The sequence below is a fragment of the Oryx dammah genome, unplaced genomic scaffold (assembly GCF_014754425.2).
Source record: "Oryx dammah isolate SB20612 unplaced genomic scaffold, SCBI_Odam_1.1 HiC_scaffold_17, whole genome shotgun sequence".
NCBI lineage: Eukaryota > Metazoa > Chordata > Mammalia > Artiodactyla > Bovidae > Oryx > Oryx dammah.
In genome coordinates, this window is record NW_024070201.1 from 30,680,594 (window position 1) to 30,702,281 (window position 21,688).

The following is a 21,688-nucleotide window of genomic DNA, read 5'->3' on the forward strand; positions in this document are numbered from 1 at the left end:
TAGGAGGAGCAAGTGCTGTTATTATTAAGCAGTCCAGCTCCTCTCTCTCCAGCATCAGGCTTCCCTCAATATCAAAGGCATCAGCCATTCAATTAATCACCATCTGAGGCTTTCCCACCCCTGGCCCTGTGTTTGTGGTGCTGACAGCTCCCATTCACAGCCCAGTAGTAAGTGTGACACCTGCCTGTCCAGCTGAAGCCTCCAGCCATCACCTGCATGGTGGATGCCTCTCCTGTGAGTTTCAAAGCTGGATTTTTATCTTGGCCAAGAGTTAAAATCTTCCTAACATCACTCTTCGGAGAAGGCAATGGCACCCCACTCCAGTACTCTTGCCTGGAAAATCCCATGGATGGAGGAGCCTGATGGGCTGCAGTCCATGGGGTCGCTAAGAGTCGGACACGACTGAGCGACTTCAGTTTCACTTTTCACTTTCATGCATTGGAGGAGGAAATGGCAACCCACTCCAGTGTTCTTGCCTGGAGAATCCCAAGGATGGCGGAGTCTGATGGACTGCTGTCTCTGGGGTTGTACAGAGTCGGACACGACTGAAGCGACTTAGCAGCAGCAGTAGCAGCAGCAACATCACTCTTGATATCTCTCTTTTGCTTAAAACCCTGCAGGAGCTCCCTGTTACCCTGAGGATAAAGTCCGAAGCATCTTCTTCGTTTTTTTTTAAATTTATTTTTAAAATCTTGGCTGCCCTGGGTCTTTATTGCAGCGCATGGACTTTCTATAATTGTGTCATATGGGCTTAGTTGTCCCATGGCATGTGGGATCCTAGTTCCCCAACCAGGGATTGAACCTGTGTCCTCTACATTGGAAGGTGGATTCTCAACTGCTGCACCACCAGGGAAGTCCCCAAAGCAGCCTCTTTGGAATGGACTTCTGACTCTAGCTGTGCCTTTCTCTACTGCCCAGCACCCCATCCAGATGGGGTGGTTTGCAATGCCCTGCATTGAGTCAGTGCCTTGCTCCCCCACAGCTCTGTGCATCCCACTACTTCTCTGTCTTAGAAGCTCCTTCTGCACCTCCTTGCCTGCTGACTCCTGCTCACCTTTCAGGCCTCAGCTTGCAGTGAGCTCTCAGATTGGGAAAATCAGCAGTCATTTTTATGGTCATGCTGCCTCTCTCTGTGCCCCTGGCACTTGAGCTCAGCACTGTTTGGGACTTGCCTCCACTTGCCACTAAGGATAAGTACCTTGACAGAGATAGGTTTGCATACTGGTATGTTCCTGGTACCCAAAATGATGTGTGTCCTAGAGAAGAGACTCCTGGGTTGTTTTCTTTTGTTTAGAATGAGTCAAAATGGCCAAGATCTGAAAAATCACCTGTTATGTCCATTTCTCTCCTGAGTGTCCAATGGCTTGGATCCTGGTCTGCTGCTGCTGCTGCTGCTAAGTCGTTTTAGTCGTGTCTGACTCTCTGCGACACCATAGACCGCAGCCCACCAGGCTCCCCCGTCCCTGGGATTCTCCAGGCAAGAACATTGGAGTGGGTTGCCCTTTCCTTCTCCAATGCATGAAAGTAAAAAGTGAAAGTGAAGTCACTCAGTCATGTCCGACTCTTAGCGACCCCATGGACTGCAGCCTACCAGGCTCCTCCGTCCATGGGATTTTCCAGGCAAGAGTACTGGAGTGGGTTGCCATTGCCTTCTCCAGGATCCTGGTCTAGCCTTAGTCATATACTTGCTGAGTGATCTCAAGTGTGTCATAGACAGCAAGATGCCCTGCCCCTGGAGCCCCTCAGGACCTCCCTGTGGGAGGTTCTGCTGCAGAGGTGGAGGAGGAGGCTGAGGCTGCTGATTGACAGTGTCACTCATCTTCCCCAACAACTCCTAGTATGCCTGCTAAGATGGGGGAGGGAGGGCCTTGTGTCTCTACAAGCCTGAGGCTAATGAGTTGGGAGGGAGGGGGAGCACGGTGCAGACAGAAGGCCTGATCAGTGGACCCTGAGTGCAGGGGACTTCAGAGGTGAGGCATCAGTGCCTGATAGAGGAAGCAGGCCTGCAGAAAAGCAATGGCGCCCTACAGCCCAAGGGGAGAGCAGGGGACAGATTCAAGAGATGTTAAAGAGGAACAGCGTTTCCAGTGACAATAACTTGGTGCCTACAAACATGGGTGAGATGGGAGCGTGAGAAGGGGAGAAGTGGAGAATGAGCTCCAAATCCTAGCCTGAATGATGCGTGGATGGTGGTGACATTCGCAACTAGGAAACCAAGGGAGGGGATTCGATTGGGGTGGAACAATAAGAAGTACACGTTTAGGGGTGATATTGTCAAGGATAGCTTCCATTATTCCACCATTTTGTCAGTTTGATTCATTGAACTCTCGGCATCACAGTTAGTAACCACTTACTTAGTTCCCAGAGGCACAGAACATTTCTAAAGCTAAGATGAAGACAGAGCTGCCGGGGTGGAGGTGGGAGTGTTCTCCCCTCCCTGGCCTCTGCCTTCCTTCTTGCTGGGAGCAAATGACTGAAGTCTTTGTAAAGCTGTTTCCACCCTGATGCATGTTTGCAGATGATCATGAATTCATATAATGGATGTTTGAGCACTTGCTAAGCACAGGTGCAGAGTAAGGTGCAGGGACCAGAGCGCTGGACAAGACAGTACAGTCTGCTTTTGAAGTCCTGTTTGTAGACTCATGCTGGGAAAGAAAAGCAGAGAAGGGACAAGGTTCCTGGGAGGAAGGGCTGTGCATGCTCAGGTCATGGGGATACATGAAGAGGAGACACGCAGGGAGAAGGATCCAGGAAAGCTGGGAGCAGGGAGGTTTAGAACCAAATCTCGCATTAAATGGAATTCACTGACAGGTGTGAATTAACCTCCCAGCTGCTACTTTCTTCAAAGACCTATTACACAAAAAGCAATCACCTAGAATGCAGAGAGCATAGGCAGTGATGCAGATAAATAGACAGATGGGTACCTGGAGGGAGGGAGAGGATGTGAAGGTACCCAGGAGATTCTGGACTCGTGGTGGCTTCAGTGCTTTCTCGAGAAAGGCTAAGAGGCCACTGTTTTTTCTTTTCAATTTTTATTTATTTATTTGGCTAAACCAGGTTTTAGTTGCAGCACGTGGGATCTTCAACCTTTGTTGCAGCATGCAAACCCTTAGTTGTGGCATGTGGGATCTAGTTCCCTGGCCAGAGTTTGAACCTGGGTTCCCTACAGTGGGAGCAGAGTGTCAGTCACTGGACAATGAGGGAAGACCCTAAGAGGCCACTTAAAAGACAAAGGCTTGGGTCCTGGTCTCCCCCATACTTTGAGTCCCAAGGGAAAATGAATAGGCTCATAAGGAAAGAGCCTTGAAAGTTAAAGGACCAAGCTGCCCATCCAGTAAGATAAGAAACAGCCTGACAGGTGCTCCCTTCCTAAATTCACTCAGTCAACAACCTTGACTTCTTTCTATATGCTTTCCCCCTGGGTGGATGCTGCTACTGTAAATACATTGTCTCCAATAGAACCCAGTCCTTGGGAAGTTGCTTTGAACAAACTCATGACGGCTTCCCAGATGGCACTAGAGGTAAAGAATCTGCCTGCAATGCAGGAGATGGGAGAGACGAGAGTTTGATCCCTGGGTCAGGAAGCCCCCCTGGAGGAGGGCATGGCAACCCACTCCAGTATTCTTGCCTGGAGAATCCCATCGGCAGAGGAGCCTGGTGGGCTAGAGTCTGAATGAATGAATGAGTGACTGAGCAGTGATGAGATAAAAAGCTCTAAGTGATGATGAGTATACCTGTGAGGACAGTGGCCAGTTCCCGGACGATGGAGGAAGTCAAGGTGAAGAATGAACAGAGGGGTAGACAGCAATCATAGCGTGAAAAGACACATATGTCCAGCTAAGGGGTTTGTTTTTGTCCTGAGTGCAGTAAGGAGCGTTAGGAGGTGGGGAGGGATTCATGATCAAATGAATTGTCGAGAAAGAGCTCTTGAGCAGTAGCATGAAGGAGGAAGCTGGAGAAAGGCAACACTGGAGGAGGGGAAACCAATTCATTCAAAGTCCAAGAACAAGCTTGTGAAGATCTGATTTGAGGCAGAAGTGGTAGGGATGGAGAGCAGGGGACAGATTCAAGAGATGTTAAAGAGGAACAGCGTTTCCAGTGACAATAACTTGGTGCCTACAAACATGGGTGAGATGGGAGCGTGAGAAGGGGAGAAGTGGAGAATGAGCTCCAAATCCTAGCCTGAATGATGCGTGGATGGTGGTGACATTCGCAACTAGGAAACCAAGGGAGGGGATTCGATTGGGGTGGAACAATAAGAAGTACACGTTTAGGGGTGATATTGTCAAGGATAGCTTCCATTATTCCAGCTTCATAATAATGGCTTAAGAAACTGGAAGCTTTTGGTGTTCTCAGTACTCCTGGGAAAGTTGTCAGTCATGAACAACCTCAGTGGAGGTTGTGCATTTGAGTTTATGCTAGATGGTAAAGGATCTGCCTGCAGTGTGGGAGACCCTGGGTCAGGAAGACCCCCTGGAGAAGGGAATGGCAATTCACTCCAGTGTTCTTGCCTGGAGAATTCCTTGAACAGAGGAGCCTGGTGGGCTACAGTCCATGGGGTCGCAAAGAGTCAGACACCACTGAGGAACTAACACTACTACTACTATTGACTTAACCTACTGCTGAGTCCCAGGAGGGAGGAATGGAAAGTGCTGATCTGGAATGCCAAGTACCTGGGCCTTAATCCCAGTCTGTCTTTTGAGCAAGACACCTAACTCCTCGGCACTTGAGTTTCTCCTTCCATCAACTGGGTATGTGACTAAAACCCACTCTCTCCACACCAAGTGTGCTGGTGAGAACCGAAGAGGTGCAGGGAAGTGCCTTAGAAGTTTTGTAGAGTTGTGCCAGTGGAAGCAGTTAATGTTATGATCCTCAATGACAAAGTAATGTTTGATAAATGATTTCCGATTTGGGTGATAAGAGGTTGCTGGTCTCCTCTCCCAGGAAGTTAGGGGCCGAGCCTGAGCATGAAGCAGAGATCAGAGGCTGAGTCTTGGGTGAAAGCAACAGAGGAACAAGGGACTGCTTAAAACACCACTGTGTGAATATGAACCAGTTCTGGAGCAAAGGGTCTGCAGAGAAGGACAGTTAAAGCCCAACTGGGTCTGGGTAGTGGAATCCGAAGAGACTGCAGAGGCTGTAGAGGTGTCATCAGGGTGGCACTTTTAATAGTTGCCTGTGGCCCTGGCAGGAAGGGAGATGTTGAATTCTCAGGCCTCCATGCAAGATCAGAGAGATCTTCCTCCATGACAAATCTGTAGGGAAGACAGAAGGCTCCCTCCCCACCCTGTCTTCCTCATTTCCTGTTAATGATGCCTGAAAGTGCACACACAATGCCTTCCTTGAGCTAGTGTATTGTTATACTAACAATACTAATAACTTCAAGGAGTTCTTTTCATATTTCTGATCCATATAGCGCTTTCCTATATATCACTGTTATCTCTTTTAAGTCTCACAGCCAACTCTGTGAAGTGTGATTTTCCCTATTTTGTAACAGAGTCCTGTCTAATGAAAAGAGACTAAAATAAAGAGATTGAAAAATTAAAAAGCAGAGATTGGTTTTTGGAATTTGGGCTCCAGTGAAGCTCCAGTGCAGAAAATCTAGGATAAAATACCAGCAGACAGTGTATGATTTAACATGTTGTGGCTCCACATCCATACCCACTCCCTCCAGCACAGTTATTGTCCTCATCATTTAATGAAACCAAAGAACCAGCTTCTGATTTCACTAAGTTTCATTGGGCTAGAGATATAGCAATGAGCAAGACCACCCACAGGCCAGCAGGAAAGCTTTTGTGGCTCAGATGATGGTGATCAGGGATGACCAAGGCTCCTAAACCAGTCCTGGCTGAAGTCAGCCAAGTTCAAGAAGCTGATTTTAACTGCCTACTTCTCTATGCATGTTAGCCATTCATGTCTTCAGTCACAATGCTTTTCTTTCTTTTATAAAAAAAACTTTTTATTTTGTATTGGGTTATAGCCAATTAACAGAGTTGTGATAGTTTCAGGTGAATAGAGAAGGGATTCAGCCATACATACACATGTATCCATTCTCCCCCGAACTCCCCTCTCATCCAGGCTGCCATATAACACTGAGCAGAGTTCCCTGTGCTAGACAGTAGGTCCTTGTTGGTTATCCGATTATACTGCATTTATTTCTAATTCCTCCCCACCTGAAACCTGGTGTTGTCTCGTATCCCTTCCTGGGATTCTTTGTGCTGAACAGACATGGCATGGGGCAAACTTCAGCTCTCACATGTTCTCAAGATCAGTTTTAATTGCTCAGTCTGGAGCCCACACCAATCCCCAGGACCCTTTGTAATTAAAATATTTCTCAGGCAGAGATTTAGCTGATGTTGGATAATCTCTTTACTCTCTTGGACAACCAGTGTTCATTTTGTAGCTGCAAATCTTAGACCAGAAGTCACTGCTCTTAAAGTCGAGTTGTATATTCTGAAACGAATTTTAATTCCATTTTGCCAGCTCTTTTACAGCACAGTCAGCATGAACTCGTAGTACCCTTGACCCTCGATGCCCCGCTCACAGGGATGAATAAGGGGTACAAACATATAAACCACTGGGCCCGGGTCTGTTTACAGCTGTGTGACCTTGGAAAACCACTCATTCCTCTGGGTCTCTGCTTCTTCAGCTATAAATTGACATTGGTAACTCCCCTGTGGTAGGGCTGCTATAGGAATGGATTGAGATCCTGCACATGCAGTCCCTAGTTCTGCCAGGCACACAGTTGGTGCTCAATAAATCGTCACAGTTATTATTATTATAATTATTGCTTTGTTAGGATTATTTATGGTTGGAAGGTCTGGAACTGCAGCTCAAGCCTTCTGTCTCCACACAAATAGCCACACCAAGCAATTAATACCGTATGGTGACTGACTTGGCAAAACTTTTCTTATTTGACAAGTAGCTAAGGATAGCTTCTTGCAGGGTGAGGAGGGGAGGGAAGAAGGGAGGAGAAACCCCCAGGCCAGTTAGTTCACTTTGTCCACACCTAAGTGGAGTGTGGGGACCAGGAGAAAGAAGAAGGGACAGCGTGGAGGATGGACTGCACTAGCCATGGGTTATCCCTGCAAAGTGGATGCTCTGATCTGCATGTTACAGGTGAGCAGAATGAAATTCAGCGAGGCTACTTAGCTGCCCGAGATCCCCGAACCAGTATGTGGCAAAACAGGATTCGAACACAGACGATCTTATTTCAAAACCTCTTTTTATTATATCCTGCTGTCCCCTGATAGGATCGCCACATGGCACGACTCCAGGGGGCGCCATGCACGTTGCCATCCGCGTGAACGGCAGCTGGGACTTGTGCTGTGTCGTGGCTGAGTCTCCCAAGATCCAAGGGGTAGGTTACTTAATAGACAAAGGAGAGATGAGGAAGGCCTGACCTGGGGATTGGAAAGGAAGGGGTAGAGATACAGGACAAATTTAGGAGACAGATGTGAAAGGATTGACTAGACATAGAATTGAAAGAAGAGGGGGTGAAGGCTGCCTTTGAAGTGTCTGGCTTAGGTGGCCCCGGCAATGGTCAGGCCCTTGGGGGCTCAGAAATTGCCAGAAGAAACCAAGGAGAAAGGGCTTCTGGGCAGAGAGTATGAAATGCCCTTCCCCACTTCCCCATTTCACCTGCCTCCAGGCCCAGACAGTAAAGGGTTAGGAGATGGACTTGACCCCAGGACATGGTCTGACCTGTGTTTTGATTTCCTGTTTTTCTCCTTAAAGTCAAGTAGAGAGGCTGAGTCCAGATCATGAAAAACCCTTGTGCTTTTAACCTTAGTTGGCTGACCTTGTCCCTCACCCCTCCACCCCGCTGCCCATACTCAGCTTGCCCTAGCTCCTGGTCTGGTGGATGAGCAGGCTGTAGGGGGATGGAGTGGTCCTTGCAACTGACTGGAGTAGAAGGCCGTGGGCAAACCAGGACATTGGAAGTGTCACAGCTGCTGGACAAAGGGGGCCATTCAGCTGATCCACAGCGTCCATGTGGCTCTCTATCCTTTATGCATGAAGCCTTCCTCCCAGGCCTGTTCTAAACACCCTTCAATTTCAGGTAACACTCTCCAGCATTCACTTGCTGTCATGACCTGACCTTCAGTTGCAGCTATTCAGTCCCCTGAAAATCACTGTATATAGAAGGATACACGTGCACACATGATCCCATATGCTCACACATACACAGATGTGTGCACATCTATAACTTTTTAAATGAGAAAGCCCAGTGATAAGAAACCAAGCTGTCAGGAATTTGCTTTTCAAAATATAATAATGTAACTTGCAGAGGGCAATCAAGGGATGGTCACCATCCTGCTCATGTTCTTATACCTTCTGAGCAGAGTCAGGCATAGTGAGGACCCCAGGACTTTGAAGCATCTTCCATCCACAGCCTCAAGCAACATTCACCAAACAGCTTCCAGGTATTAAGCACTATGCTGGGTGCAGTGGAGGTTTCAGAAATGAGGCAGGGAACTTCCCTGGCCGTCCAGTGGTTAAGACCCTGAACTCCCAATGAAGGGGGCACAGGTTTGATCCTTGGTCAGGGAACTAAGATCCTGCAACCCTTGGGTGAAGCCTGATTTTTTTTTTTAATGGGGGACTTCCCTGGTGGCACAATGGATAAGAATCTGCCTGCCAATGAAGGGGCCATGGGTTCAGTCCCTGGTCGGGGAAGCTGCCACATGCTGCAGAGCAACTAAGCCTGTGTGCCACCACTATTGAGCCCAAATTCTTGAGCCCCAGCCTGCAAACAGTAAATACTAAGCCCGAATGCCACAACTCCTGAAGCCCATGCACTCCAGAGTCTGTGCTTGGCAACAAGAGAAGCCGCCGCAGTGAGAAGCCTGCACATTGCAACTAGAGAGTAGCTCCCACTCGCCACAACTAGAGAAAAGTCCAGCAGCGGTGAAGATTCAGCACAGCCAAAGATAAATAAATAGTAAACGAGTCAGGTACATCCCTGCTCTTAGGGACACACAGGCCTTGGGAGGAAGAGGCCATTGATGTGAAAATATATTGGCACTGCAAGTGCCATCACAAAACCACGTGCTCTTGGAGTAACTGAAGACTTGCTCTTGGCCTCTGTGCCACACTCGGCCTTACCAGGTGGCCACGGGCTCTGCTCTTCACCCCGGTTCCCCTGGTCTCGTGACAGTGGTGGAATCTACTCACACTGGGAGCAGAGGCCTTAAGATTTCCCTCCCCAGCACATTTATGAGAGAACCAAGGCTCCCATGAGAACCTGATCTGTCCCAGGGCTCCTAACACTTTGTCACTTCAGTTAAGGTCACGGCCAGCCAGGGAACATACCTGGAGAGCACAGGACACCTGGAGGAGGCCAGGGTGCATTCTTGGCTAGAGCTCTTGGTGGAAAGCAGGAGCCAGAGGGTCTATGCTCCCCTCTCATCCTGAAACTGGTTGATCATATATAATACCCTCTCAGCCAAATGATACCCTCCCTATGACTTGATTTGGGGGTTATGATTCATATTTCCCTAACTATGTTTAGAATTGTTGTTCAGTTGTCGCTAAGTCATGTTCAATTCTTTGCGACCACATGGACTGTAGCATGCCAGGCTTTCTTGTCCTTCGCTATCAAATGCTCAAACTCATGTCCATTGAATCAGTGATGCCATCCTACCATCTCATCCTCTGTCACCCCCTTCTCCTCCTCCCCTTAATCTTTCCCAGCATCAGGATCTTTTCCAGTGTGTCAGCTCTTTGCACCAGGTGGCCAAAAACTTGGAGCTTCAGCATCAGTCCTTCCAATGAATAGTCAGGGTTAATTCCCTTTAGGATTGACTGATTTGATCTCCTTGCTGTCCAAGGGACTCTCGAGAGTCTTCTCCAGCACCACAGTTTGAAAGCATCAATTCTTCAGCACTCAGCCTGCTTGATGGTCCAACTCTCACATCTGTGCATGACTATGTAGCATGTTTAAAACAGCATTTCCCACTGCACAGTCTATAGAACACTCCCGCAAGACATCCATAGCTTTGGTGGGGAAAGTGTTCCATGGTTAGCGTTTAGAAAGTCCCAGGTTAAACAAAACTAAGCTGCTTTACGGTGGGACTTCTTTAACCCTTTAATGTGCTAGTGTGCATTGTCAGTCTTGAACATGTGGTTAGAACATGCCAGGTTTGCTCCCCTTATTTGAACATGGAAACTTGTTTTCTTGACAATTCTGTTAACACTTCCCAGAAAAGCTAGTGTCCTAAGAAACACACTTTGGGAAATACTAGAACTTAGATTTTCTTTGTGTACAAACTGGCAGTGGGCAGCTGTTTCCCATTTTCACTTAGATACCAAGCTTCAGCAGCAGCAGAAGAGTGTAAGTTTAGACAGAAAGAAGCATTTCCTAACAGTGAAGATGCTTAGAGAATAGAAGCCTGAAGTGTCCTGGGAAATTACAATAAAAGAACACTCCACCCCTTTCTTGTCCTTTCACAAGCTCTCCCATGAGTCGTTATAAATAGGATGGATTATCAAGGAAGCTCCTGGATCTTTTTATCTTAAGGGGGCCTTTGAAAATAGGATATAATTGGAGGATGAGAAGGTAGTTATTAAAAGGCAGGAAGACAGGTTGTCTGGCTTTGGGATGGGCTGTCTCTAAGTGTCTGTAATTAATTCATCCATTCTTACTCAGCTCGGGTCATGTGTTTCAAGGAAACACCCTCTGAACTCAGGTTTCCAAGACGAGTGGAACTAAAGAAGTAGGAAGCTAGAAGCTGCCCACAATCTTGTGGTGGCATGTTCGTAGCTGTCCCATGTTGAACATGTCTTATGTGCCAGAGATGATAGGCCTGGTGCGTGCCTATTACTTGTTCCTTGAACAACCTCTGAGGTTGCTGTCATTGTAGTTGCCGCTTTAAATGAGGATCTGAAGCCCAGATCATACATGGCAGTATAGTGCAGCACCTGGATTTGAACCCAAAGTGCTTACCATGTGTCCCCCCTACTGCTGCTGTGAGTCTAGACATCAAGGTGTCAAAGTGAAAGTGAAAGTGGCTCAATTATGTCCAACTCTTTGCAACCCCATGGACTATATAGTCCATGGAATTCTCCAGGTCAGAATACTGGAGTGGGTAGCCTTTCCCTTCTCCAGGGGATCTTCCCAACCCAGGGATCGAACCCTGGTCTCCCACATTGCAGGCGGATTCTATACCAGCTGAGCCACAAGGGAAGCCCAAGAATACTGGAGTGGGTAGCCTATCCCTTCTCCAGGGGGTCTTCCCGACCCAGGAATCGAACCAAGGTCTCCTGCATTGCAGGTGAATTCTTTACCAACTGAGCTATCAGGGCTTCCTTGAAATGGGCCTTCTTCCACCCTGCTGTGCATATGAGGATAGGGCAGCGGGTGGTGGTGGTGATGAGCTGCCCACATTGACACAGAAGCCGAAGGAGAGGGGACATCTCCAGCTCCCCCCACACCAACTACAGCTGGGGAGGCCCCTTGGTCGCCTGACAGCAGCCTGGCCCTGCACCTCGCCACCCCGTCCTTGCCAGATGCTCTCTCCTCGTTAGCCATCTGCACCCTCGTGTCTGTTGATAGCCCAGAGCGCATGGGCAGCTGCCCTGTTAGAGACGGGAGACATATCAGCTTATGAATCAATACATTCTCTGACACGTCTGGGTTCCCCTGACGGGGATGTGGCAGGATCCAAAAGACACTTAATCCTCATCCCACTCCATGCTGTCCGCCTTTGGTGGCTCCAAAGGCATCTTTGTAACTTTAGTCTGCAAGCTGCAGCTAATGAGGCTGGACTCCAGGCAGAGCGCAGGCCCATGGCCCGAGGGCTTGGCTGTGGCCGTGGATGTGAGTGAGTTGAGTTTGCCAGGGACGTGACAGAGGCCTGGAGGAACTAAGTCTTAAGACAATGAGGCCGCCTGAAGAAGAGCCGTGTTTCTGCTCAGCTACAAAGCAAGCCCACGGCACCTGCTATCTGTCATGTCAAACGGAGTGGCTGATGGGTTAGTCCTGGGGTCTAACAACCATGTGCCCAGAGGGTGCAGAGCTGTGTGCGAGGCATGTGGAATAAATGTGTGATGAATGTGAATTCAATGCACAAGGATGACCTGACCTGCATGTGAAGGCATTGTTTCAGGAGCGGGGATTGGTGAGCTGAATAGCCCACACTCGCTTGCCTGGTTTCCCTGTATAGGACCAGGGGGACTTTGGGGGTCCAGGGCTCTGACCTCAGCCCTGCCTGAGATAGGGGTGCTTCTCCCTGTGACACTATCTGACCTCCTTGAGACTCATGCCTGCAGCTTTTAGCTGAGTGAAACCATGGCTTCAGCCACGTGATTGGGTGAGGACCACACATCCTGGGAGAATTCCCTTGAGTGTCTAAATGCCACTGCCCCACATGGGGTTTCCCTAACTGCCTCATCTCGGGGAGCAACGCCCACCCTAACCCCCCATAGATATCTGACAGTACCTGGGTGCTAAGTCGCTTCAGTTGTGTCCGACTGTATGACCTCATGGACTGTAGCCCACCAGGCTCCTCTGTTGTTAGAATTCTCCAGGCGAGAATACTGAAGTGGGTTGCTATACCCTTCTCCAGGGGATCTTTCTGACCCAGGGATCGAAACTGTGTCTCCCTGTGGCTCCTGCATTGTAGGCAAATTCTTTACTGCTGAGCCACCGGGGAAGCCCCATCTGACAGTATATGTGTTTATTTATTTGCTTACAGTCTGTCTCGTCCCCTAACCTTCAAGTTCCTGGACGTCAGGAAATGTGTTTCTTGTTCATATATATTCCGTGTCTAGAACATCCTCTGTGCCCATGTCTGGTGCATAATGAGCACTTCAATATTTGTGAAATGAATAAAAAAAATAATAATAAAATGAAGGCACAGCCCTACCTACAGATGTTCAGTTGGAGATTCTTAGCAATACAACGTGATCTTCTTGCTCCTCGGCTGGCTGAGCCTTCAGGCCCCATCACTGCTAGGATACAGTGTAAGCTCCCTGACCCAGGAGCCAAGCCCTGTGCTCTGGCCCCTGCTGACATCTCCTGCTCCATCTCTCATGGTCACCTCACCCTCACGTATCCTGGTTCTGACCCAGTGACTCTCAAACTTTAATGTGCATACGACCTTGGACCCTACTAAAAATACGGAGTCCTGGGCCTCAGCTTCTGAGATAATGGGTTCAGTTGGTGTTAGGTGGGATGCAGACATAATCACTTTTTTAAAAAAGATACCCAGGTGAGTCTGACGGCAGGCGTTCTGTGGACGCGCTCTAAAGAGCGATGCCCCTGTGAAAGTATCCCGCAGGCGCCCACACACTCTCTCACCTCCAGGTCTTTGTGTCCATGGTGACTTCCATCTGGAATAGCCTTGGTCCACTCACATTTTCCACCCAGAAAATGCCTGAGCATCCTTCAAGACAGCTCACGGGTCACACCTGCACACAGCATCCTGCCTCCACCAGCTCATTCGTGTTTTCCTTTCTTTCTCCAGCCAGAGCATTGTACACATGCCTTTCATAGAGATCATTCTGCTCATTTCTCTTTTCTCCCTCCCTGCACCCCTACCCTGTGAGCTATTTGAGAAAGAACTCTGCCATCCCCGGACCCTGACGCCCAGCGGAGCACCTGGCCTTGTGTCCATCTGGCTAGGCTGCATTCCCCAGCTCTGAGCGCGCAGAGCCCACCCACCCTGCCCTCCCTGACCCTGCTCTGCCCTGCCTGCTGCGTTTTTCAGGAGTTCTCGCTCCAGCGGATGGACAGTCTCGTGGATGATCGAGTCAACATTCTGGGCTTTTCCATCTTCAACCAGTCTCACGCTTTCTTCCAAGAGTTTGCACAGAGCCTCAACCAGTCCTGGCAGGAGAACTGTGACCACGTGCCCTTCACGGGGCCCGCAGTAAGTGCCCACAGGCCCCTCCCTGGTGCCCCTTTGCTGCCAGCACCCCCTCTGTGAGCCAGCCCCTCCCCGCAAATACAGCCCAGTCTGGACTCCAGCATTCTCCAGGCCCAGCTCAAAACTAGATCATACAAGTGCTGGAAAGTGCTTACAAGGGACACTTGGGGGGAGAAGTCAGCAGGGAGGGAGCATGTGGAGGCTCCAGACTGTCATTTAGTGATGTCTGTGGCCAGACTCCTGATGATGCTGTTGCTAAGACCTACTGAGTTTTGGATCCAAGAATCTTATGTTGGAAGGGCTTTATCTGATCTGTTCCTTCATCTCTCAGATAGACTGAAGCCCAGACATGGAGATGCGGGAAGGGGATGTGGGGATCTTGTTCAGGGGCAAACACCAAGCCTTTTGCGAGTGAAACAAGGTTCTGATACTCCTGGTCCTGTGCCGTGGACCATTGCCCCCAGTGCAGCTCATCCAGAGAGGCTTCCTTTGTGCCTTTACCTGCGTTTTTCCTCCCTGCACTTCGTTCCCTGTGTGTGTGTGATGGAGGGAGAGATTTCCCTGGCCGTTCTCTACCGGGTCCAATGTCCTTACTCTGTGGGGCCTGTCAAGGATGTCTGCTCGTGCTCATTTATTACAAGGCACGTTCTCTGGAAGTGGGCTTGCATGGCTTTCTAGATCTGTCCTAGCCGGGTTAGATTTAAGCCTCCCAAAGCCCTATGAGGCTGTTCATGTGATGCTCATATAACTTTTCGAAGGTCAGAACTCTTGCAAAGCTAAAGGAGCTTTGATGAGGGAACCAACTGAGAGAAGGAGGCATGAGAACTTGAGCTAGAAGGTTCTCAGCGCATTCTAGCAGGCTGTTTTAGACCTGAAAGAGGAAAGACGCCAAAGGAAGGATTTCCTGGGGCGAAACACCTGGAGGAAGGGAATCCTCACCCCCAGTTGCTTAAGGGGCAGTGACGAGTCCTCAGGCACAGGGTTGTGGTGGGACCAGGCGCACCCATCCCTGGAGGAGTGCAGCCCTGTCGCCCCCTGTCCTGCCTGTGGGTCTTGCACTCATCACTCCAGTGTTGTAATGAGGTGCTCATTACACCACAGACGCTGTAGCACAGCCTCTTGAGAGGATCATAGCACAGTATCAGGAAGTGAAGTGAAGTGAAAGGCATTTAGTCGTGTCTGACTCTTTGCGACCCCATAGACTGTAGCCCACCAGGCTCCTGTGTCCATGGGGTTTCCCAGGCAAGAATACTGGAGTGGGTTGCCATTCCCTTCTCCAGGGGATCTTCCCAACCCAGGGATCAAGCCCAGGTCTCCTGCATTGCAGGCAGATTCTTTACCAGCTGAGCCACAAGGGAAGCCCAAGAATACTAGAGTGGGCAGCCTATTCCTTCTCCAGTGGATCTTCCCGACCCAGGAATCGAACAGGGGTCTCCTGCATTGCAAGCAGATTGTTTACCAACTCAGCTAAGAGAAGGCACAACCTGCTGCCTCCTCTCCAACCCAAACCAGTCCACATTTGGCATCTGGCCTAGTGACATTGAAGGTCCTGGTGCCACGTTGCCAGTGTCCCTCTGAGGTTTTCAACCCGGCTATTTGTGTGCACATTGACCACAGACAGGCAGATGGGCAGCCCCAGGCACCTGGCTCATGCCCACCCGACACCCCGGCCAGGCGGCGCTACTCGCAGGGCTGTGGGACCGGCTTGGGCTGTGCTCACGTGTGCTGCCAAGAGCACTAGCTTTGGGGGCACAGGATCTGGATTCAAATCCTGGCTCTGCTGTTCTCCTGCTGTGTGATCTTAGGTAGCTATGTAACCCTCCTGGGCCTCAGATTCTCTTTCTGTCATGTTGGGGAATTAGGTTTGACCATCTTAGATTATTGTGAAGATAAAATGCACTATGATTCCATCCTCAATTTTACTGCATAATGTAAAGATCACAGATATGCATTGAATTAATTTATTTAACATTCCATCTGCTGGATACTTCGAGAACAATTCCCTGGTGGCTCAGACAGTAAAGAATCTGCCTGCAATGCAGGAGACCCAGGTTCAATCCCTGGGTTGAGAAGATCCCCTGGAAAAGGGAATGACTACCCACTACAGTATTCTTACCTGGAGAATTCCACAGACAGAGAAGCCTGGCGGGCTACAGTCTGTGGGGGTCACAAAGAGTAGGACATGATTGAATGACTAACACTTTACCGCTTCTTCCACTACGTGCACTGAATGAACTTATTTAACATTTTATCTGGCAGATATTTCAGGAAGCATTAGTAAGTATATCAGGTAGCTTTTGCAACACCAGCTTTGTAACAACCAGCACCCAGGTCTCACCAGCTTACAACAATGAACATTTATGGAGCTTGTGCATCTGAGGGTCAACCAGGGATCAGCTCATCTAAGCTGGCTCAGCAGGGCAGCTCTGTTGATCTGGCTGAGCTCATTCAATGCCTAGGAGTTGGCTGATCGAGGCTGGGGCTCCACATAGCTCTCACGCTTCTAGCCCAGCAGGCTGGCCTGGCATGTTCTCTCATGGTGGTGGCAGGAGGGCGGCAAAGCAAGTGGAAATGCACAAGACCTCTGAGTCCTAGGCTCCCAGGATGGGCACACTGTGACTTCATCTTGTTGGCCAAAGAAAGCCACACTCACAGACTCAGAGTCAAGGAGTGAGAACAGATAGAATGCTGAACCACTGATGCTTGAAATAATCCCACCTGGACTTCTTCCTCTTCATGGCACCCTAATAACAGACAGTAGCAGTCATGCTGCCCTTGTTGAACAAATGAGAAAACTGAGGTGCAGGAGTGCCGGGGGGCCTTGTGGAGGACCTCCAGAGGACGGGGCCACAGCGCAGCCTGGACTCTAGCTTACAGAACCTTCCAGCCACGGTGTCTGAAGGGAAGGTGGTGTAGGAACTCCTCCCCTTGACGAATGTGAAGCTCATCTTTCTCCAGGCTTCTCGCTTCAGCACCTACCTTTTGAAAAGCGGTGCCTCTTCCTGTCTCTTTGGGGGCAGAAACTCCCAGCACAAACAGCCTAGCTCCTTCAAATGCCAGGAGCTGGAAGACGAGAAAGAATCATTTCCAGGAACACACAGCCCGGTTTGTCTCCCCACTCAGCTTCTTAAAGAGATGCTCCATCGGGGAGGGACCACTCCCCTCCTCTCTCTTTCCTCCACGAACCTCTCCTCCCCATCAGCTCTGTGCTCTTTTTCCTTCTCATCTCCTCCCCGCTCACTCTGCCCTTTCCACTTCCCTCTGCTACTATAACCTCCTTCCCTTCTAGCTCTTTCTGTTCTTTCTCTCCCACACTCCACATTGTCTTTGCATTTTCTTCTCTCTTACTTCTTTTTCTCCCAACTGGAGTGTGCCTCCCTCTCTTCCTCTTCTTCCCTGTTGGGCCCGTGATGTTCCAGGTGGAGCTTGTTGGAATGGGGGCCCAATTCCAAGGGCACAGAGAGAGAGTGGCTGTACACAAGGGTGACCACCAAAAAACAAACAAAAAAAAAGCGCTCAGTGCTGCCCCCACCAGGCCATGCCTGCCTGGCGGCTGCCGGCCAACCGCAATCACGCTTCCTGCCTGAGCAGAAGACAGTCTTGAACGAAGACACGTCCCTGCTAATCTCATATGCCACTCCCATTCATCACGCAGCAAAGAACAAAAATCGTAGAAAATCATTAAAATTACAGATGGCTAGATTAAGTAATTAGAACTTGGGCTAAAACAGCTGTTTGTAATTAAGTGTTTATTTCATTGAATAAAACCCAGATTGTAAGAACTATTCCATGAAATTTTAATGGTTCCTGTCCTGGAATTGTGCTGGGGATCAGAGTTTAAGCGACAGAAGTTCAGAGACAAACGGACACCCAAGAGGACTCTGGGAATCCAGTGATCTGAGGGTGTTGGGGAATATATGGGTTACAGTGGTGTGGTTAAAAGATACTCTTATTTTTATTCCGATGGATGAGGGAGAAATTCAGCTGCTATTCCTTGAGTCAGATTGATTCATCTTAATTTATACAGTCTTTCATTCCCCTAAACAATTTACAAACAGCTTCAAAGAAGATAGCAATGAAGAAACAAATGAAAATATAAAAACAAGAGAATCACGAGTGTTTGCCAAGGAGCATTTCGAGCCAAGAAAGAGGAGAGGATTTAAAATGAGAATTGAGTCATTTGGGGGATTTAATATTGAGAAGAGACAAGGACAGGAGAAGCAGAGACAGGACCTAGAGGCATGCCCACACAGATGGGGAACAGAAGCCACAGAAAGACAGCAAGGGCTCCGAAAGGGAAACAGGATGGAAGATGGAAGGAGCAGGGATAGTGGGCTTTGCAGACCCAGGAGCAGAAACATGGATGGAGCGCTGGTTAGGTACCAGGACTTTCCCCAACTGCAGTGCCAAATGCTTTCCAGAGCTAAATTAGTAAATAATAGTAGAGGGAGAAAGCAATTGGGAGACCCAAAAGATGCTTTGGGATGGAGACCTGCAGTGGGATGGAAAAGCTGATGAGCCAGAATTTAGATAACAGGCTCTCACACCTTCGGAGGTGAAACTGGTGATGGGGGATGGGGTGGGAGGAATTAGCTGGAGGAGTGTGGATGGAGCACAAGGTTTCAGAGAAGCTGCTGGAGGGTCCCAGTGAGAGACCTGGACTGATTGCCAGGAGCCTAGGAGAGAACTGTCTGGTGATGGACGGAGGACCCTTGGAGACTAAGCTGGGAAAAGGAGATGTTCGGGGCTTAGGAGGTTTCAGAAGCTCAAGGCAGCCCAAGCTGGACTGCAGAAAGGACTCATGAAGCCCAGAGCACACTGGGGATACATCACCTGGGTCACCTCTCTGAAGATAAGATACAGATGGAGAGAAGACAGGGACTTTGAGGGTGGTCCTTCCCTCCTCTTCCTCCTCCTCACCCCCAGCATCCCCTGTTGGAGTTGTAATTACTTAGAAGCACCCGAAGAATCTTGAAGGCCAAATGCCAGAGAATACTGCAGATAAGCACATGTCGATCTCTCAGCATCTGGATCGTTTGCTAATGAGGGAGCATCAGCCAAGACAACCGCATCCCAGACGATGTGGGAAGTGGCAACCATGTGGCAGGAGCGAGCTTGGGGCTTGGTGGGAGGATGCAAGAAATGGCGTGGCGAGCTGTGTCTGCAAGTCTCCAGGGAGAGGTGGACCCAGGGCATCTGAGACACACCCTCACTTCTTTGTTTTGCTTTTTCTTCCTCCTTTTCATTTTCCTCCTTTATACCCACCACTTTGTCTCTCTGCCTCAGCTGTCCTCAGCCCTGCTGTTTGACGCCGTCTATGCCGTGGTGACCGCGGTGCAGGAGCTGAACCGCAGCCAGGAGATCGGTGTGAAGCCCTTGTCTTGCGGCTCGGCCCAGATCTGGCAGCACGGCACCAGCCTCATGAACTACCTGCGCATGGTGAGGGGCGGTGGGAACCCTGCGGGCCACGCCCAGCCTGCAAAGGACGGAGTTGGGGGGGACACTGTTCAAGGCCCCCCACCTCCAGGCCTCCCCAGTATATCACAGCCATGGGTAAAACAATGATCTGTGGTGATCCCATTCAGGGGACCGTCAGTCCCAGTTGTTCCCTAATCTCTAAAAACCACTGAGAATCCATGGCAAGTTTGTTTGCAAGGCAATGGCTCTTGAGCCTTAGACTGTTAGGCAGTCCCTGGATTCTAGGCTTGGAACTGGGACCCTGTTGGCTCAGACCTAGTCCCTGCAAAGCTCTGCACACATGGGGATGGATAATGCTGCCATGGATGTTGGCCCCTCAGGGAGTCACAGGCTCAGCACTTCTGGCCTGATGCTAAGTTCCCCCAGAGTTCTCCCAGCTAAGCCACCACTGGTGGGATGGACATGGATTCTAGCCCAGGAAAAAGCCATCTCCCATCAGAGAAACCTGGTGCAGAGCGGCTGGGACTTTGAAGCTAGAGTCAGGTCATCCTGACTTCCTGCAGCTTAGAGATGGGCTAGCAGCTGCCCGAGGAGGATAGATGATATTCACAGCCAAGGGCGTGGAGGAGGAGCTCCAGGGGATCTGAGCTCCAACTAGCATCTCAGTACCGAATTGGTTTATGCGGCAGCTATGAGGTCACGGTGTGTGGGGCATCCTTTCCTCCTCCAGCCGCGGCCAAGTCTGAACTGGTTCCAGAGACATCATTTTCATAGTCTCAAGACCCTGTGGCCGAGAGGTGGACAGGAGAATGGGTCTCGACGGCTCCCCTCTCCTGTGCACCCTTCACTAGTATGGTGGAATGCTTGCTCCGGGCCACATGGGAGGCTGGGCCTCTTTGGTGCTGTAACTCACTCTCTCTTGGACAGGTAGAATTGGAAGGTCTCACCGGCCACATTGAATTCAACAGCAAAGGCCAGAGGTCCAACTATGCCTTGAAAATCTTGCAGTTCACAAGGAATGGTTTCCGGCAGGTAAGCCTAGCCTGCTGGCAGATCCCTCCTCCTTGCTCCTGTCTCTGCCCCCAGCCCATTTCTCCTTGGCACTCAGGATGACCTCCTGCTGTCATCCCCAGAGCAGCAGGCGGTGTCCAGGGCAAGGCTTCTCCTCTCCCCACACCAGGATCAGCCAGTGTGGATCAGGGGTCACAGCCCCAGCAGAACGCCAAGAGGGAGGCAACTGTGCTTCATAGCGGGAGAGGGAAGAGAAGGGGGCATTCTTCCATGTGGATTATTCTGCTTCCTGAATCTCGCCCTAATCCTGGGACCAGGGTTAGTTTCCAGGTGGCTTGCTGGTCACATATGGATCAGATCCCATCCCATGGGGTTTGAGGAGTCCCTTCAGTGTTCAGTTCTCTCCTGTCAGCTCTTGTCTGAACAACCCAGCTCTGCCCCCTGCCATGCCAACCACACCCCTCCTCTCCTGGCTGCTCCCTGTCCAACTCAGGGGTGCTTCATCCTCTGGCTCTCCTTTCAAGCCGCCCTGCCTCTCTCATCCTCCTGCATTAACCTTCTCACTCTCCTTTCCTCCGATTCTCCTACATCAGAGGAAACGGGGATTCTGGCAGTCACTCCAAGCGCCTCTCTGAAGGTCTCCCAACCTCTCCATCACTCTAATAGTAAATTCTTTATTCTTAGTGTAGCTTTCTCCAACCTTAGGAAAACATTAGAAGCAGAAAATGATGCACTAATTATAGCAGGAAGCAGACATATTGAAGAGCCTCCTGACTATCAGAGTGGCGAAGGAAACATACCACTGAAGAGGTTGCAGAATAACCTTTCCAGGAGATTAAGAAGAATCATCGTCATCTTCATCAATACCACTAGCATCATCTTTACCACCACCCCCAGCACCATCATCCTCGTGGTCACCATCACCATGATCTGCACCATCATTGTCACCATCTCCATCATCTTCACCGCCACCACCACCACCATCATCTTCATCACCACCACCACCACCGTCTTCATCATCTTCATCACCATCACCACCACGACCATCATCATCTTCACCACCACCACCATCATCATCTTCATCACCACCACCACCATCATTATCTTCATCACCACCACCACCATCATCATCACCACCACCATCATCATCATCTTCATCATCTTCATCACCACCACCACCACCACCATCTTCACCACCATACCACCACCATCATCATCATCTTCACCACCACCACCATCATCATCTTCATCACCACCACCACCATCATCATCTTCATCACCACCACCACCATCATCATTATCTTCACCACCACACCACCACCACCACCACCATCATCTTCATCACCACCACCATCATCTTCACCACCACCACCACCACCATCATCATC

General features: G+C 49.8%; 1 protein-coding gene across 1 annotated transcript in view; it reads left to right on the forward strand.

Annotated features, from left to right (window-relative positions):
- The window catches only part of GRIK4 (glutamate ionotropic receptor kainate type subunit 4), a 349,453-nt gene that overhangs the window by 203,382 nt on the left and 124,383 nt on the right, over nt 1-21,688 (forward strand). The window contains exons 8-10 of the mRNA XM_040257795.1: nt 13,713-13,874; nt 19,158-19,310; nt 20,217-20,321. Of these exons, the coding sequence (XP_040113729.1) occupies nt 13,713-13,874; nt 19,158-19,310; nt 20,217-20,321 (420 nt within the window). The remainder of the gene's footprint in view (nt 1-13,712; nt 13,875-19,157; nt 19,311-20,216; nt 20,322-21,688) is intronic.